The sequence below is a fragment of the Sceloporus undulatus genome, chromosome 2, assembly GCF_019175285.1.
Source record: "Sceloporus undulatus isolate JIND9_A2432 ecotype Alabama chromosome 2, SceUnd_v1.1, whole genome shotgun sequence".
In the NCBI taxonomy this organism is placed as follows: Eukaryota; Metazoa; Chordata; class Lepidosauria; order Squamata; family Phrynosomatidae; genus Sceloporus; species Sceloporus undulatus.
The window spans coordinates 40,270,867-40,291,200 of NC_056523.1; the positions used below are offsets into that span (position 1 = coordinate 40,270,867).

At 38.4% G+C, this 20,334-nt stretch overlaps 1 protein-coding gene across 5 annotated transcripts in view; it reads left to right on the forward strand.

Moving 5' to 3' along the window:
• Window positions 1–20,334, forward strand: part of CHL1 (cell adhesion molecule L1 like) — a 313,645-nt gene that overhangs the window by 282,469 nt on the left and 10,842 nt on the right. For 4 of the 5 annotated variants that reach the window (XM_042452045.1, XM_042452044.1, XM_042452046.1 and 1 more), the window contains 7 exons: window positions 1,649–1,719; window positions 3,766–3,985; window positions 8,457–8,572; window positions 8,714–8,918; window positions 9,778–9,900; window positions 10,986–11,165; window positions 18,689–18,850. In XM_042452045.1, coding sequence (XP_042307979.1) covers window positions 1,649–1,719; window positions 3,766–3,985; window positions 8,457–8,572; window positions 8,714–8,918; window positions 9,778–9,900; window positions 10,986–11,165; window positions 18,689–18,850 — 1,077 coding nt within the window. The remainder of the gene's footprint in view (window positions 1–1,648; window positions 1,720–3,765; window positions 3,986–8,456; window positions 8,573–8,713; window positions 8,919–9,777; window positions 9,901–10,985; window positions 11,166–18,688; window positions 18,851–20,334) is intronic. The other variant, XM_042452047.1, reaches the window with a different exon arrangement.

Here is a 20,334-nt window from a genome sequence, read left to right on the forward strand (position 1 = left end):
CTCCTGTGTCTTCCCAGAGTGCCTCTGGGAAAGGGGAAAGGAGCCTCCATCCCCCCAAGTCCCTTTGCCCCCCCATTGCTCCCTGGGCTGTCTGGGGGGCAATCGAGCAGGCATGTATAAAATAAATAATATTTGTTAAAAATGGTGTTCAATGGGTCTCCTCACACGTTGATCTATGCATGTGGAGCAGGGGGGAGTTTGCAGGGGGGCATAATGTGTTTACTGCATTTAGAGGTCAATGTAGCAATTTGCTATGTTTGGACACCCGACAGAGTGCCTAGGTGATCGAAAGCTTAATTTAAAAAAAAATAAATTTGTCTATGCATGCAATCACCTTACCCTGCTTCCCACTCCACCAGGGGAAAGGCTATGCGAACAGGGGGAAATGGCACCGGTAATGCAGGAAAGAGAACAAAGCTGGTGACTCCCCCAAGCCAGCCCCTTGAGCACTGCTCCTCCCATCCCCAAGTTCCCGAACCAGACACCCTTATCGTTCCCATTCATTTGCCCTGAATCAGACTTGGGAGGTGCAGGAAAAACCTCCAAAACAGTACAGTCAAATTAACCCGAATTATCCACCTCTGATTCGGGTTTTCTCAGGAAAAATCGATTACATGGAGATCAGATCCGAATTCCAATGGGAATGAAATCAACGCAATAAGGATCGAATGTGCGCTCAAATGGGAACGATGCCCCATTAATCCACATCTTGATCCACTTTATAAGCCAGTGGGAATGGGGCCCTATTTTGTGTAGAAATAATTTCTGCATAGGACATTTAATAAGATTTATAATCTATCTTGTATTAGCACAGGACTTAGGAGAAATTTCTATTCACAACCAATTTCCCTTGATATAACATGAGTTAAGTGGCTCCTGAAAATATTTTTATCAAACAGCTGCTATGCAAGTCTTGTTCATTTATATTCTCCTAACATTTTAAAATGCTGTCTCTGTGTGTCCCCAGCTTTCCAGTTCTGTGCCTCATTCTAACGATATACCTTCTGTTTTCCTTGTCCCATAGGGCAATTTCTTTAAACTAATACCATTAACATCTGGTACTCTGTGGAACTACCATTTAGCTTCTGCCCAATCATTGTCACCACAGTGATTGGAACCATACCATTTGCATGTTTTTGTTCATTGAACCTTTTATACATTACTCAATCATTTTATCCAAGGTTGTTCTGGACTGGATTTATCTACTGATATTTGTCATAAAGTAATTCTTCCATCTCAAAATACCTCTAAACTCAGCACTACAAGGAGTCATTTGTGGTTATCACTGCATATCATAAAACAAGTATTATTGCGTACTATAAATCAGGTAGGAAAAGGGAATATTTGGCTCTGTAGATTTTTTGACTACAACTCCCAGATTTCTTTGCCATTTCCCACACTGGGTGAGAGCTGTAGGTCAGGATCTGATGGATCAACATAATTCACTGTTTTTAGCTTATAACTTTATATTGTGAACATGGTTTATCTTCTGCTTTTAAGTGCTGCACAACTGACATTACAAAGAAATACAAATAATTTGGGGAGTTATGAAGTAAAGTGAAGGATATGGAAAGAAAATAACTAAAATTGGTTAATTAAAAGACTCACATGTTGTTGTTGTTGTTGTTGTTGTTTTATTGGTGCATAGCTCCAGACAAGAATCCAGAAAACATCAGAGTTGAAACATCTAAACCACATGAGATGAATATGACTTGGGAGGTAATACCTTTAAAAAAGTTATGCTCAAAATTATTGTGATTCTGCAGACACATACCTTTGAAATAAGATCTACTGAGCACAGTGGAACTTTCTTTTGTGCAGATTTGCATCACCCTGGACTGGTATTTTTGAGCTCATCTTGGAAACTACAATATATTGATACCAACAGAGAGGATTCTGAATTTTTCGTTCACTTTTAATTTTTATTCCTGCAACAATGTCATGTACATTTTTCCTCCCCCTCCCCCACCTTTTTTTCTTGCCAGTTATTACTTGTTTAATATATGAAGAGGAACATTATGTTTAGGTCTAATCATGATGGTCAGATGAACTAAAACACAAGTTAACGAAGGAAGGAGGAAAACATACTGCATTTTGTATTCCTTACAACACACACATCCAATAGTTTTAAAGGCAAATGTCTCGCTAAATCTAACACTTCTTGGATGGAAATAAACCTGAGTTAACCTGTAATATTTCCTTCTCTTCTTTCACTTCCTGGCAATTTAAACGTGTAGTTTCAGTACCATAATTTTCAATCGTTTTCTGTCATAAAATTGTTCTTTAATTCAGATTTCCTTTGCAGCAACTGGATATTTTGTGCTGTAACAGTTTACCATTGTGCTTTAAAAAAAAAAAAAGAACAACTGTAAATTATAACCATTAAGCTAACTGTGGAGGTCTCCAGACAAAGTAAATGTTGCTGTTTGGTTGGTTGCTGTTTTTGTTGCTTGAGATGTCTTTTTAAAAAACAAATAACAACAAAAACAAAAACAGTCAACATTTATGTTATCCTGGAACATTCAGTGACAATTCCAAGCTCCAGCGGCAACATTTTATTCCCACTCAAAATGTGAAGTTAAAACAAACACACTAAGATACATCTCACACACACGCACACACACACAAATCCCAAATGACTTGCATAGTTCAATACATATGATTCATATTGGAATTCCTTTAAATAAATAAAAAAAATTAAAAATAGGCATGCGTATCCAGATCACCAGAACCAATTGTTAGGAAAGACACTGAAGAAATCTGATGATTGGCTAATTGTCTACTATGTCATACAGCCTCTTTCATCCTCTATGCCTCAGACCACTCCCTGCTGTCTTCTACAGACCACATGTGAATGCAGCACCAAGAGGCACCATCTGTCAGTATTTGCTGTGAGAGCTCTCACTTCTTTGCATTAGTTTGGAAGAGCCCTGTAACAACTAAACAAACTGGCCCAGACTCATTATCTCTGTGTGTACATGTGTAAATTAATGTTGTTTCCTGCAATAAAATCACAGTAGTAGCAGCTATAATTATTTATATGAGAACATGATTACACAAGACAGTTGAGAAGTAAACAAAAGCACAAGTCTTTGCCCCAAAGGATCTTACAAAATCAGTTTTGAGAAAACAGAGGGAGGGAAAAGAAGAAGAAAGAGAAAGGCAGATGAAGAAAAAGAAAGGCAGAAACATGTTGATGCCTGTTAGTGCTGTTTAAACCAGTCGTAGCTGGAGGAATGTCTCCAACTAGTCATAAAAATAGTGTGATCCGTTATCCATTTAGTCATCCATTATCCATTTAGTTGAGCATGTTTTGTTGTCAATGGTGCTTAATGTTTAATACTCTACAGGGTGGTTTTATGGTTTAATGGCCAAATCTGTGGTGGAACATTAAAAAAACCTGCCATACTTTCACCACAATAAAGATAACAGACATTCATGTGAACTGATTTTTGAAAGAAAACCAAAAGCAGACTTACTACAAATTGAAGAATAATGTCTCCAACATAAAAGCACATGATTTAGTAATCTACATGCTTTCAATCCATCTGTTTCCTCTCATGAATCCTTTTTAAAAGCCACCATATTCTTTCCCTTGGTTATCTTAAAATCATCTTTGTGGTATAAGTAATTTTTTTACTCCCTTGAAAAATTACAACAGATTATTTGTTACAGTGTTTTCTCTCTAAATACATCATTTTGATTGGTTTAGGTTTTTTTCATTGCAACAATAACGCCTGGTTCATTTTTTATATTCATTTGCAGCCATTAAAGCCCATGGAGCACAATGGACCAGGGCTGGAATACAAAGTGAACTGGAGGCAGCAGGATGTTGCTGAATGGGAAGAAGAAACAGTGCAAAAGCATTTCTTGGTGCTGCAAAACACTCCCACATTTGTACCTTATGATATCAAAGTTCAAGCAGTGAATAACTTTGGTTCTGGCCCTGAACCCAATGTAATAACTGGCTATTCAAGTGAAGACCGTAAGTAATGGGAAAATATTTGTATGTCATGTGCACAGTTTGCAAGATCATAACTTAAAGGTTAACAAGTAAATGGAAACCAGAATAAGAGACTTCCCCTACAGTCCCATACACTTTCAGAGGACTGTTTGTGGACATCATGAATATGTAGGATATTTTCACTTCATCAAAATCCCTTATGTTCAGTGTGTATGTGTGTGTGTGTGTGTGTGCACGCGCGCATGTGTGTGTCAAGGTATTTTCATTTTTTAAAGAAGGGGTGGCTTAGTGGTTAAGACGCTGACTCTGATGTTTGCAAGGTCAGCAGACTGACAGTTCAAGACACAAGTGCCATATGATGGAGTGATGTGGTTTACATGTTCTGGGGAAGGAGGGAAGGAAGATGACTGCTTCCATTGCCTAGCTGGGAATTAGACTTTTTAAATGGCAGTGAGTTAAAATATCTGAAAGTACAAATGTTTTCGCATCCCCTATCAGATAGTGAGTTACAGCAGTTATGTAAACCACATTTTTAAAACAACAACAAAGCCTGACCAATCATTTGCCTTACTTCTGCTTGAAAAAAAGCCCATTTTAATGCCATTTTACTGAGACTCCACAAGTTGCTGGTGTAAATAAATCTGTTTGAGAGATTTTTTCAGAAAAAGAGTAAATTTGCATGGTATTTTTTGACAATGTCACCTCATTATAACATTTCCTATCACCCCACCAGCAAACTTTCGTGTGAAGACCATAGGCCTGGGTCAATATATCCTTATCAGTTTTCACAGAGTATTCATCCCCTGTTGTGAATGGATTGTGGCCTGAATCCTATTGGTTAGTCCCATCTACAGTACACCCATTGAATCAATTGGATTTGAATCAGTAGGTCTACTCTAGGTGGCACTAACCAATAGGATTCAGGCCTATAGTTGCTACTCATTTCTAGTTTTATCACTAACTACTTCATCCTCTCCCATTCTCCTAGCTCACACCTTCCTATCCCCTGACCCCATTACTTCTCAGTAAAATAGTTGCACTGGTAGTATGTGCTGGTATTCATAGATAAGCAAACAACTTTGGAAGGACAGTACAAAACGAGATGGTGTTTATATCTAAATGGCAACTCCCTTCTAAATTACAATTGTACATTAACTTCCACATCCTGCCTAGCTAAGCCTTGGGGGATTACTATATATGTGTTTGTGTGCATGTGTGTTTTCAAAATCTGACTGCCATCTCCCATCCGTATTATTCTATTCACACTTTTATTGCACAAAGTATCCCTTTGCTATTTCAACATTCCAGAATTATGTGCTATATTATTGTATTATTCTATGATAGCTACTTCTTCCTTCCTGCTCTCCCATTAAAACCTCCACTGCCATAAACTACAGTGGTGGATTTTAATATAAGTGTGCAGGAAGTCATAACCCTAATAAAATAACTGCAAGTATATAGTCATAATACAAAGCAATTGTTTCTTCGGTAAAAAATGGAACTCTGAAAGCTGTTGCTCCCCTGCTGTGAATAGTGAGTAAGAGTTTTTCCAAAATCCTGTCTGCTGCTACACTGCAGTTTTTGCTTCTCTTATCATGTTTAGAGATGGATATGCACACAAACACACAAGGAGGGAGGGCGGGAGAAGATAATATAAGCCCCTGTTGCAGTGCTGGAAATCACATTTATCTTCAAGCAGCACAGTTAATATAATAATAAGGTGACAGATACCCCCAAAACAGCTTTTAAGGATTTAAAGATTATAATTACAAAAAGGGGAAACCTCCCTCTGTAGCTATTTAGAATGGAAGACTGGAAAGTCCTTGATCTGAATGGATTATGTGCAATACATTTGCATTTAAAAGTGAGAGATGGCAACAATGGCAGCAACAAACTTACGAAATTATTTAAAATTATATATACTATATTTACAGGCATGCAGAGAAGCAACTTGGCAGGATCTTTACAATAGGCTTTCCCAACAAAGGGTTGTGGAAGACCCTCAGTGGGGCACTACATTTGAGAGGCAATTTTTTGTAGTCCTCAAGAAGATCTTAGAATTTAATCATCAGAGTTTTCACAAAAGAAAACAAACCTAGTTCTCACAACAATAGCACTCTGCTGGCATTAAATAAATGTTAAAGATGAATAGCAATTATACTTTAGGAGTCAAGTGAAATCTGTTCTAGATTGTAGAGAAATATGGCAAAGCCAAAAGCTTTGTGACATATTTTGTACTCTTCCAAACTGCACCCTCTCTTTACTCCCTTGTTACAGTGGCATGAAAGGTATTCTGACAGAAATGGACTGTCCTTCTGGTACACACTAATAGGCAGTCCATATGAGGTGGAGCCTCTGCTGTCTGTACTGCAGTAATTGGCATATTCCTGAAGAAATAACCAATGCCCTAATGTTAAACATATTCCCTGATTGTCTGTTCTTATGCAGCCAGAACAAAGTGTAAATTCCAAATAGCAAACCTTGATTTTCCATTTTATATAAGGGACACCATTTTGCTATGCTATTCTATTTAGTGGGACTTGCGCTTCCATGGATTCTGTTATCCATGGAGGGTCCTGGAACCAAACTCCAGTGGATAACAAGGACCCACTGTAATTGGTTCTCAAGGCTTGTTGTTACTATCCTCAGTTATTACAAATTGACTTGTTTTCCACAGAACACACTCCTCTAATATCACTGGACTTCCTTTGTCCTTTTCAAATCTTTCCTCCCTTACATAGGAATCTGAATCCTATAGAGGCTAAATTCTTATCTGCACTTCTAGCTGTTCTAACTGCTCTCAGCAGGTCTTGACACTCCCCCCTTCTTAGTGGCTCCTCCTGTTTTTTATAGCTGTTCATCAGGCAGGCCTTCACCCTTTTGGGAATGAAGCAATCAAAAGTCAGTTGGGAGAAGACGGAAGTCATGTAGTTCTTTCTGGTTGCATACCTATCTTTGGTGACACTCAATGTGGGGGCAGGGCTTCCAGGAGGCGGGACTTTTGGTCCTAGACTTCTGACATTGTTTCTGGGGTGGGGAGCATTCCAGTGTGCCAGAGGGCTGGCCCTGCAGCCCCACGCAGTGCCCACACAGGGCTGGAAAGACCCAGCACAGCCCCTAGAGCTCCCGGGCGGCCCTAAGCACACCCGCATGTGGCTAGGGAAACCCAGCATGGTTCCTAAAGCCCCCAGGCAAGGCCAAGGGGTGCCTGCATGGGGCTGGGGAGATCCTGTGCAGCCCTAGACTCCCTGGGCATCCCCAAGCAGTGCCCGCATGGGGCTGAGGAGACCTGTCAAGGCCCCGAAGAGCTCCCATGAGGGGCGGAGCAGTGCTGGCAGGGGGCGGGAAGTTGGCCTTCTGGGGTGTCACCTGGTGTGGTCTGCACCCCCTGCATCCTTCCAGTTGTGCTACTGGTTCTGCCTTGGTTAACTTTACAGGACATCTTTTTGCTTGTCTGTTAGCTATATACTCAAACCAGCAAGCCTATATCATAGAGGTATGGGCCCTCCTTGCAGTGAACATAATATGTTAACTTGTTGGAACCCTGACTAGAAGCACTCCACACATGAAAACTTTTAGTTGCAGTCTCCATCTCTAGTTTTTAAAATCCATGTTTATTCAGAAAAAGAGAAATAAAACCCCAAGATCAGTTGAATCTATTTCTAGATCAATGTGTATCTGGATTTAGCCTTGACTACCCAATCAGAAAGCACAGATAGAGGCTTAGTAACATTCAAATGCTATGAACAGTTTGCTTGCTGGAGGGATTTAATGGAACAGAGAAGTGGCTGGTTTATAAATAAACCAGTGTTATTTTAACCTCAGATTAGCACCTCAGGGATCAAATGTGAAATGGTATTCAACGATGAGAACAGTTTTGAATAAGAAAAATACTTGAGGTGTGAAGGACATGATATATCCGGAATAGAAGAGTTTGCCAGCATGACACAGTAGTTTTATAGAGTGTATCTAGGTTATTAAACCTTGTTGCTTTCTGAAAATGGTCTTCGAAGACACACATCACTGCTAACTAGGGCATGTCACTTGTGGTTACATGGTCCATTACCAGAGTTCCTCTATATTCACACAGGGAGGCAATGGTCATAAGAGGAGATAGTTGCCAATTCCAAGTTCCCTATTTTTCAAATGTCTGGTTTCTGGAGGTGAGGGTCTGCAAAGCCACAGTACTACAGCACAGGCAATTGCTGAAGCCACATCTTCTATATGTTTTGGCTCCATGGACCTCAAACCCCCCTCCACTCCTCAGAGCTAGCCTGTTAAGAGATAGGCAGGTCAGATAAAGGGATCTCCACCTTGCATCATAATTATCCTTGTCTTATTTTCACAATTTGATAACACCTTCTACTACACTGACAGATGTATAGGAGTTTATTTTATTATGTTAAAAACCCTTTATGCATGTAAATATTACTTCAAAACTTTGCAAAATGCAGTAACAAATACAAATCCTGTCTCCCTGTGCTTGTTCCAGTTCCAGAAGCAGCTCCATCTGATGTAATTGTGCAAGTCATCAATGGAACTCTGGCCAAAGCCATCTGGTCTACAATTCCAAAGGACAGAGTCCGTGGACACCTCAAAGGCTATAAGGTTTTTATCATTTGGATTATTCTCCAGTATTATACTCCATTATTCTGTAGCTTGAGTCCCCATGCATGTAACTTTGTAAGATATGTATGGGTCATAGTTGTGTCATGCCTCAAGAAGTTCAATTGCTCTTTCCTGTTATAGGTCAGCTGGTGGAAAATACGAAGTCGCTTGGGTGAAAAAAGTCATCGCCTGGACAAAAGATCCTTGCTGTTTAATGCAGATCGGCATGATGGAATGATTCCTGGTCTAGACCCATTCAGTGAATACCGCTTAACCGTTTCTGCTTATAACTCCAAAGGGACTGGGCCGGAAAGTCTCACATATGAATTCCAAACCCCAGAGGGAGGTAAAGAAGGAGAAAGACAGGACTTGAAGGGAATGAGTAGTTAACATTCCTAACTGTATTTATCTAACTCAGATGTGTATCATGTGCTAGTTATTTCCCTATGCCTGGGCATTCTCACAATCCAAACTATCCATTTCATGTATTCAGATTGATTTAATGCCCAAATGTTTGTTTATAGTTCTGGGTTTTTGTTTTTGTGGGTCTTTTGTTTTTTGAGCAGCTGGACCAACAAATACATATGCATGATTATCAGCTTTTCATAAATAATTGCTGCATTTGTGCATTCCCTGGTATTACACGCAATGATTACCATGTCAAATATATGAAATGTAGTCATATTATTCTCCTTGCCTAAATCGAATGGGCATGCATCTTTAAAGGGTGGACTAGATAACCCATGGTATATCTTCAAAGTCTGTTTAAAAATTCAGACATTCTAAAATGAAGGAGGTGAGGATGGGGAGAGACCAAGAACCATGAATTAAATGCCTTACACACACACACACACACACACACACACACACACACCGATTCCTGAAGAAGAAGACATCTGAACCCTAGAGCAGATGCATGGGCATGAACAGCTGGACTTGGTGTGGTGAGGTGGATGTTGTGCAGTTTCATTCACTCATTGCTGATATACAACCAGAAAACACAAACCTCTCTCACACTTTCCATAGTTCTTACAAGTGGAAGCATCCAAAAGTTTGAGAATGCAGATCATGGACTTGATCTAGTGTTTTCAGAGTGGTACAGTGTGTGTGTGTATTATGGCATGGTTGTTTGAAGCCAATTTCTTACTCAGTTGAACAGAATGAATGAATATAAAGGAAATGTAATACTTTTTTATGTTTTACAGTGCCTGAAAAGCCACACTTCCTAAAGATATTAAACTTTGATAAAGACTCAGTGACACTGTCATGGGGACCACCTAAGAAACCAAATGGCATTATCACCGGATACATTTTGCAATACCAGATGAGTAAGTATACAAATAGTCTACACTTCATGGTCTGCACCAGCCCACTTAGCTATGCCTTTTGAAAGATTAGGGCCTGACTTTGCATATTTTATGAAGAGACTCCTTGCTTTCCCACTTCCCTATTATTTGAGTAGAGTTGATATTATTTTTTTAAGAGGTAGGGGACTGATTCTTTGAAATGGTGATTCATTCAAGGCAGTCAATACATTTTAACCAACAGTTCTCAGATCTACATGCAACATTTTTGGTTCTGACATATTCTCATCAGATTGTTATTCATGGCTGCATCTATTTCTATACTGCAAAAGTTGAATAAGTGGATGCATACTAAAAAGGCCAAATATGCATGGATTGATTACCATCTGTATCCCTAACAAAGCTTTATATTGTGATGAAGCAGGTAAACCTTAATTTCTTTGGGATTTTTTAACCAGTTGTGACCTTAATGTTCACTATAGTATAAATAGAATAAATATTTCTCCACAATTATTTCGACATTTAAAAACTGGATATTTTTATGTTCAACTTCATCAGTGGTTGTACTGATCCCCCACACACATGCACCTCCCCCCCCTTTTTTTTCTCTTGGTAGTGGTTCAAGGCTCCTTAAGTTTAAATAATGTGAAAATGCTACATTTTAACCTTCAGAAAACAAATTTTACAATGCTACATTTTTGCAAATAATCTTTTCTGGATCACATTTTTACTGATGCTCCCATTCTGATAATAACAAAAACTACGTGAAATGTTTATTATTTCATAGATATTAGCCAGGAGGACATGAAAATAATGCATTTTGGCAACTGGGAATAGCAAGTTTAGTCTTAATTGGGCAGGGAACCATCTAAATAATAATAATAATAATAATAATAATAATAATAATAATAATAATTGCAAGCCACTCTGAGAGCCTTTAGGGCTGAAGGGCGGGGTATAAATACCGTAAATAAATAATAAATACATATTAAGTCTTAATTTTATATTCATGACTCTGCATTCTTTTACCTGAAATATCTTTTTTTAAAGTTTGTCTCTTGTCAGTGTCTGACTGAAAACTATCCTTTGCTTTTTTCTTCTCTTTTCAGTTAATGAAACTGATAACATTGGACCCTTGCATGAAATCAATATTACTAATCCTTCAACATTCAGCTTCAGGCTTTCCAATCTGAGCATCAGCACTAAATATAAGTTCTATGCAAGGGCCTGTACAATAGAAGGCTGTGGAAAACCAATCACAGAAGAAGGAATAACAATAGCAGAAGGCAGTAAGTTAAAACAATTCTACAAGTTCCGTTCTGAAATCAAAACATACAGGATTTATGGAGAGGAAATGTGGTATATTTCTCTTTTGCTCTCTCTTTTTAAAAATCTAAGTCCTAGACACTCATCATAAGCAAGAAAACAGTGCTAAGCCCCACATCACTGACATTTAAGGCTTCAGAAAGTGGTATGGATTTGATATCGTGCTCAGGATATTGCAGCTCTACCATTTTGTCCCTGAAGTATTTGCAAAATTGCTTTTTGTGATAATTCTCTGAAGACATGGATTTGCTTTCCGTTTGCTCAGTGTGTGAAGGAAATGTCACCACTTTGAAGAGTTCATCCCACTGTCTCTTAGGCTTAGAAAGGATGTGATATATATTTTTAAAAATAGCATTAAAAATTCCAGAGTTTGTAAAGTTTTTTAAAAAAACAAAACAAATGACAGCAACAACAGATAAAACAGTCTTGGGCTGTGGTCATATATTTACATTGAACTCTGATTTAGCTGCTGAAGTGAAATTTATTTGCTGGAGCTACTGGTGCCAAGAGTAAAATGACTTTTAATGACCTAGCCACTCTTTCAGTTATAATAGCAAGTGATTCTCTAGCAGATTTGTTTAATTTCAAAACCAAAGCCCTATTAGAACAATTACACCTGTCTCACTCAGCTAAAACATTACTGGATGAATACTTGGCCAGTTCACAACTCCATCCCTGGTCTAAAGGGCCTGTGAGAGATCAATTTGTAAAATTAAGTGAGATTGGCACATCAATTTGGCAAAGGGAACAAGATAAGCAGAAGATGCCCGAACTCATCAGTGTGAATAACTTATAGTTGCAATCTTTTCAGGGAAGAATCAAATATTTTCTTGTATTTAATGGGTTGTCTAATTTGGATGTGGCACAACATATTTAGGCCTCAAATCAAGACCAGGACCCTCACCAAGGCTGACTCACGGTAGGAAAAAGGAAAAAGATGTTCTGATTTTGCTGACTGGCTGGCAAAATGCACTTAAAATTTCCAGGCTATAAATATTTTTCTTATTTTTGTACAACATCTACTCTGTGTTTGATAGTTAGGACTGATAAATTGTATTACTTCCATAATTACAATCCTGAATATTTATGCAAGGATTACTTAACCCAAGTCATCTAAGCTGATTCTACAAGCCCATTTTGCAGTGCATCTAGTCATGACATGCTAACATCCTGGCTACCGATGCAAAGAGTACTCATAATTTTCCTCATCCTTGATGAGAAAAGGTGCCCTAATGCACTGAAATACTCCATTTTAAAAAAAGGCAGTGAGATTTGTTTACATTTTGGAAAGGGGGAGGATGCACACACACACACATGAATGCACAAATATAGAACTGGGGGAGGCGTATTTATTTATTTGATTTATATCCCACCTTTCTCCCACCAAAAGAATTACACAATTGTTCTTTATTTATTTTTAATGTTTTACTTTTTTTTTTTACAGTAGTAAAAAAATTACCCATCTTTCTTTCTTTGTTTCAAGCCCTTGCAAGGTTAGAACAGAGCATGACAGCAATTGCCGCTTCTGACTCAGGACTCTCAGTCCAGTGCTCTGCCATATTGCTAAAAACTCCAGGCCTATCTGTTTTGCCTAAGTGAGTCGGAAAAGTTCCATGCCTGCTCTTCTCCCCTTGAGCCTAATACCTAGAGAGCCTTCCAGCTTTCCTTTCAGATTAATTTAAAAATAACTGTGTTCTTCCAGTTTTGAGGGGAAGAGTACAAATAAATGATCCGAGCAAATATGAAGTTTCATTTAAGGAGCCATCAGTCACTCTGCTGGGGTTGCTTTTCACCCTTTTACCCAGATCCTGAAGCCCATTTCCTTTTTCTATAAAAACAAATGGGTGCATTAATTTTTATAGGGATGTAAAAAAAATATTGGATAAGAGAGGGGGACACATGGACACTGGTCTTAAGCATGAGACAAGTTTGCCTTCTCTCACCTCACAATGTTGTCCCTTCTCAGAGAGTAACTTATCACCATATGGGAACTAAGCAGCACTATATTTTTTTTCTTTGGGGGGGGGGGGGTCAGTAAATAAATACCAAGGTAGCTGTGTTAGGGGGCTGTTGGCCCCCCCCCCCCAGCCAAGATTGTTGGATAAAAACTTGGCAAACAAGAAACAAAGAAACAGAGGCAGAAATATAGTCACATCATAAATAATGCAGTTTGACACTGCTTTAATTCTCATGTCTCAGTGTAATTAAATTCTGGGAATTGTGTGACATTTAGCCTTCTCTGTCAGAAAGTTCTGGTGCCACAGGAAACAAGTCCCAGTATTCCATAGCATGAACCTACAGTGTCTTAAAACAGTGTCAAACTGTATTATTTCTGCAGTGCATCTCAGAACCAAGACAGGCTGGTGCTTGATGGAATCAGGAGACTAAAAATAAGTTGCATGAACTGAGCTGTGTGGCTTGGTTTATGTGAAATAAAATATCTGGGCTTCTGTTTCCCCCCCCCCCTTTTCATAAATTTCAAAGGCTTTTTTTTTACATATAGAAGATTACCTTAGTGATGGTTACACATGAGTTACTATAAAGTTGATTCTACTGTAATACAGGCCTTAACAGTGATAGTTTGGAGGCAGATACAAATGACTCAAAGAAGGCAGTCATTCCTTCTCCAGAAGTATCCAGAGTGTCACCAGATTCAAAGCAGCTCCTGCTGAAAGTAGAGCAAAAACTGGCTGATCTCAGGTCTTGGATCCTGAGTATTTTTCACTTTGATTTGGTTTTTAATCTCATACAAGCTCTACAAGCCCTCTGTGAATGGAAAGAGCAAGATGGGAGGAAGGATATTTCATTATGCCTCTACCATTTGATCAAGAAATGATCTTACCAGGGTGCACTACTCACAGAGCTTTCAAAAGAGACACTGTCATCCCTCTGCTCCTTGAAAGTTGTGCCAGATAACTACTACTAACTGAGCTGTGGGTATCCCACTGCTGCCTGTTCAGTGGATATCTACATCACACTTTCCAACTCTTGCACTTTGGCTGTCTGTTGCTTAGTCATTCCCTCAGACTTCAAGTTTGTGGAATTCCACTGGGAGACTGTAACTGAATCAAGCTCGGCCTTCTGCAGTTCCTACAACACTACAACTATTATGTTCTGGAAGGCAAAGGAAGCATCTGTGCATGCCTGACACTCTCTGCAGTTCTCAACAGGTTTGCAGAGATGACATGAGGGAATGCTGTTACCCCGCAAAGGAGGCATTGGAGGTTTCCTGGAGTCCCTTGCCTCACCTCTTAAAATCACAGATGGTAGATTGGTTCTGAAAGAAAAGAAAGGACTGAAATATAGTTTCTCCCTGAAAAGAATGTGGAGATGGACCTCTGTGGTCTGTACAAAAAGGATGGGTTTTACATTAACTTGCATTGTAAGCTTCTTTGGATCTCATATCAGAAGAAAGGCAGGATGTAAATCAAATACATATTTGCATTAGTGCTTGCTATCATCATGTGTGCAGGTGCTTGTGCTCATACAAATATGGGACATGGACAAGGTATAATATCATTTCATTTAAAAAGAAAGCTGGGAAGTGTTTCAGGTCCCACAACTCCATAGTGTTTTTTCCCCCTAAAATCAATCTGTCAGAAGTGGCTGCTGTGGAGAAAATGAGGAAAGTCTTAACCTATAAAACAGGGGGACAGCACAGTGGCATTTCAGGGCTTCAAACTAGCAACTCCCTTTTTAAGCCATTGAAGCAGGTTCTGGGTTGATCTCCCCTCTCCCATACATAGCACTAAGAAACATCACATATCCACATTAACTTGCTGCTTCAAATTGTTGCTCAGCTAAACTTGCCATGGGTTTGTAGCATAGCAGATGCTCATACTTTGCTGGAGAAAATACTAATACAGTTTGCCTTTAGGGAAAGTTTATTTTGTTTTCCCCACAATATCATAAATTTTTCACAAATCTCCAGACCCAAGAGAAATCTTCTAAAATTGCAGTTCTGTGTTTAATTCTCATGGAAGTCCCACATTACAGCAGAAAAATGAAGAAGACTAGGGGTCTGGTTATTTTATTATTGCTTTGCTTTGTCTGTATGTTAACAAAAACAAAACAAACAAAACCTCATCCTTTAACTGTTTTAGATTTTCAGTGATTTTTCAGTGTACTGACCATGAATATTGCTTTACCAATCTGTCTTCACATTTATTTTGCAGGGTCTGTCATTTTTTATTTTGTTGTAATTACAACTACATAACCAGTTATTAACTATTTATATTTTGTATGCATTGTATATGGTTACAGTGAAGGTCTAGCTTACTGGGGGTGGATGGGGATCCCCCCTCCTGCTAGATTATCTTCTGTGCATTACCCTGTAAACCAGAGCTTGATACAGATCTAAAAGAGGATAAATTTCTGAGTCTCAATGTGGCATTCTTATAAAATTAATAAACCCCCTTTCCAAATTACTTTGACCTCTAATTGGGATATAAAACAATTCTTGAAATCATTTTGGGTAATGAAAAAATGACTATATCTAGTGTCATAAAACACTAGACATCCCTGTCAGACATCCCTGGATGGATGACAATCTTTGCAGCTTGGAAATTATTCTTTGTAAACAACCCATGTGTACTTTTTTCACAGTAAACAGCATTTTATTCACAGAAAAGAACATTCCTATGGAGAAAATATTTTTTCCATGCAGAAAAGAACAATTTATGTATAGAAAACACTTTTCTTTGTCAGTAAGTGCCATTTTCTGCACAAAGAATCCCAATCTGCAAATAATCCATGATGAATGCACAATATTCAATTATTTCCTCATAGCAAGAAGGAAAATTGTAAAATAAATTGTCCATGTCTGTGAAAAAGAAACATATGAACATTTACATCTCTAACATCTGGTAGTGGTGGATATTATTGGAGAGGCTTTAACATGATGTCCCATGGTGCCCCAAGTATACAATGAAGAAAAGTCATTGTCTGTACATTAGACTTCCAGAGTGGCTACAGTACAGAAATTTCAATGGATTAATAAGAAATGACAAAAATGTTCTGGTATCGGAATGGATATAAACAATCCTTTTGCTTTTACTTGGTATTTTAAGCATAACGTTTCCACCTACTGGCTGTTTTTTAGATCACAGACTTAGTGCATGCTATGTATGTATATGTCTATTCAGAAGCAAGTCCCAATGATTTCAGTGGGGCTTAGTTAAGGTAGCATAAGACTGTAGCCTACACTGGAGTCTTATTAGTAATCTGTGGTGGTGTAGTAGTCCATTATACCACTTTAAGATGCTTTTTGGGTTAGCAACCGAGGCAGCTCCATTCACCTGACAGCGTGTGTCCTTGAATATATTCATAAAGCACTCACTCATACATCCCCATCATTTTTCCATAACACAATAATAATAGATGTCATCACACCCACACCCACACATAAAAACCCTGTGGTGTATTGCCTGATTAAACCTAATGTCTAAAGCAATTAATGGGTCATACTTAATTTCTAGCATGTAACAAATCTTTCTGAAAGCATTATATCCCACCAAACCTAATGTACAAACAAGAGATTCTTACTGTTTTTTCCTCCTAGTTTCTAATCCTGCATTTTCCAGTGTTCTGTGTAACTTGATATGACCGTGATTGACACCACAGAATTTATTTTTGCCTTATTATCCTTTTGGCAACATTTTGATTAAGAGGATGATTTAGGCTTTGTACATTCAGAAAAAAATAGTAATTAAAATATGACTTGTAATGACCTGCTGCTTAATTAGTGGTTTGATTAGAAAATGTACTTTCAACTTCATGAAATTCATTTAGCAAAATCTACTCTGCCAGCTAGTTTTAATTATGTTAAAACCCTTTGCATCACATTTTGGTTTAATGCATCGATCAACATATTCATGCTAACTCTCTGTGGCAGTATAATAATTAAAGGACTGATTGTAATTGATGGATTGTTGTTTTAGAAAAACATATCATATTCTTCCCTCTTCTTCTTTTTCTTCTCTTTTAAAGTGTCCACAGCATCTTTAATATTTTCCCCCCCCCCCCCCGCCAGTTGTCTTCTGATTGCTAATTTCTTAAAGCTCCTGTTTGCTTGCTTGCTTTCTAGTTTCAAAACTAATGTTTCAAAACTAATGATAGTAAATCCAGTGTCAGACATGCAAATTGTCTTAAGAATGTGCAGACATATATATATATATATATGAGAGAAATAATGAACACTAAAGAGTGGGATGTAAGTCTTGGGAAAGTGTACACAAATCCCATACCTAGTATTTATGTAGCAATAGGCAACTCAGCATCTCTCATGCTGCATCTAGGAGCTTATCATATGAAATTTAAAATCATCTCAAGCCTCCCGGGCTGCAGCTGGGACGGGAGATGGAGGCAGGGATTATCGCATGTTAAATTCCCACCCACCATCAGCCTGGTTCTCAGCTGCTCTCCATCAGCAATTTTTAGAAGTTGGAAAGGTTCCAATTTGAAAAAGTGCTGGTGGAGCATGGCTGGGACTTGGCTTGGAACCGGGCTGATAGCGGGTGACGTTTAGGCATGCGATAATCCTTGCCTCCATTCCACATCCCAGCTGCAGGCTGGGAGGCTTGAGATGGTTTTAAAGTTCATGTGATAAACTCCCTACTCTGCAGAAATAATCCAATTTGACACCCCTTTTACTGTCATGGCTCAATGCTATCAAATTCAAGGAATTTTAGGGTTGTGTGTGTGTGTGTGAGCGAGAGAGAGAGAGAGAGAGAGAGATTTAGTCTCCTCTGTCAGAGAGCTCTGGTGCCACAACAAACTACAGTTCTCAGAATTCCATAGTGCTAAACCATGACAGTTAAAGTGGTGTCAAACTGGATTATTTTTGCAGTGCTGATGCAGCCTCAGTTTCCATTTCTCTCCCATAGAACATGAATGACATTTAATACACTTATAGCATTCTTGACCCAATGAAAACGTATTAGAAAAACAAATGATCTATATTTTCAAACTTAAGAATAATGTAACATCTTTATCAAGGATGCAAAATTTTTGAATCAGAAAAGAGTCCCTGAATTGAATAAAATTACCTTAACCATTATTCTACTACATACTTCAAATACAATTTGAGGTTGTTTCTGAGGATTAAAGGAATCACCTGATAGCATTTTGGAGGCTTCTAATAGTTCATAACACATCATTTGGTAAAGTTTTAACTGAATGCATTGAGACCTTTTAGTCTTATACATTGAATAGACTGTATCTACTGGAGTAAGTACACTTGAGGAGTAGGTATGCTGCTACTTGGATCTTGTTCAACATGAACATTATACTTTTAAAAGAAAAAACACCCTTATTTCCCCCACTAACTAATCCCCAAGGGACATGCTAATGTTTTCAGAATTGCTTGACTAATTCTCTCAAGGAAATTGCTAAACATGATTATGTTTCCCTGTACTGATGTTAAAATTTTGTATTCAAAGCCCCTAATCTAATTCACTTATTTGACTTGACTCTGTACATTCCTTAGGTAAAGCTGTTGGAAAGATTTCTGAAGCTGTAAATCCCACCCCAAAGATTCAGCCTCTTGAGGTGCTTGAGCCTGGAACTGCATACACAGTTCGACTAGTGACTAAGAACTGGGTTGATAATAATAGCATTTCTGCAGATGTAATTGAGACAAGGGGGAGAGGTGAGATATTCTTAAGGCATCTAAGATGAGCATTAGCGTTGTTGTTTTTGTAAAAGAAAAATTCAGTGTCATTACTTCAAATTATATCAAAATACATTTATACAAGGACACAACTATATTCAGAAAATCTGAACACACTGATCTTAGTGACATTAATTTCACTGATTTCAATAAAATCAAAAGTCTCTCCATTCAAAATTGTCCAATTGTTCCCCAAAAAACTCCACTGAAGCTATGCTTCGTCTGCAGCACAAAGCCTTCATCTTATTTTTTCAAAAGTTGGATCTCAGGACTGCCTGGTATCTTTGCAACAAATGCAAGTGTTTCCCTCACTAGTTCCATTCTACCATCTTGTTGGATTACCTTCAGCAGCTCCAGGTAAATCCTCAGTATAATTTAGTGAGATGTTGGAATGACAAATGGAAGTGAATCCTGACATAGTACATGCAGACGTGACAATACAGAAGGAAGTATGATAAATTCATGCGCTTTAAAAAAGCAGGTGGCCAGTTTAATATACACTATCTTGCAGTGTTTTGGAGAAAAGCTATGTTTTTAGACTGATAATCAGCAGTTAGGCCAGAGACAAAATGTAGAGATTGCACTAAAAGAGTTAACAGCATACATTCTTAGGTTCTACAACTGGGAGTAGATGAAAATTGCTTGTGTTCCATTGTAGCTCATTAGTCATTTGGTCATTTTAGAGCATGTTTACTCAACATACACAAGGAAAGGGGGTTTACTGGCCCTTTGTCCCACCTCTCATCATTTCCTATCCCCCTCCATATGTGGGAAGGAACAGTTTGAACTGAATATACGGCTATCTGAGGTAGTTCTCCAAGGAATTTAGGACATGATTTTCCACCTTTCTAAATCATGTGAAGCACCTCCATAGATAACAGAGCCACTTGGCTTTAGACACACTAATCTGTCTGCATAGGAGGACAGTGGGAATGATGGTGGAGGGTGGCAGGCTGCCATACTCCACTCCTCAGATGTTTTGTAATCACACTTTTAAATGATCAAGTAAGAGTATTGTTATAGAAGATGAGGTCTTCCTTTTTCTTGAAGCTGGAAGCAGAGAGCAAGTAGTGAATCTGTTCAACTTTGTAAATAGCCCTTGCATCCTTCTTCATGGGATATGACATGTTTCTCATTCCAAGGAGGAAGTTGAAATCAAGCCTATCTGGTAGTTGTAGCAAAGTATTGTATAAGGTGGAAGAGATAGTTTACAACTCAATGCTTTTTGGCTTGAGGTCTGTCCCTTTTGTCGCATTTTTACCCTAGTTTAAAGTAGTTTTGTAAATAGTTTCATCTATGCCTATGGCCACCTTGTTGCTTAATTATTGTGGTGCATATGTCCGTGAGCAATTACTCTTCATGAATCCCTTATTATTTTTCTAGTCCCAGGTCTCTCTCCATTTGTAGTTCTCTGAATGAAAGTGTCCCCAAATATAGTTTTCCATGTAACACTAATCAGAAGC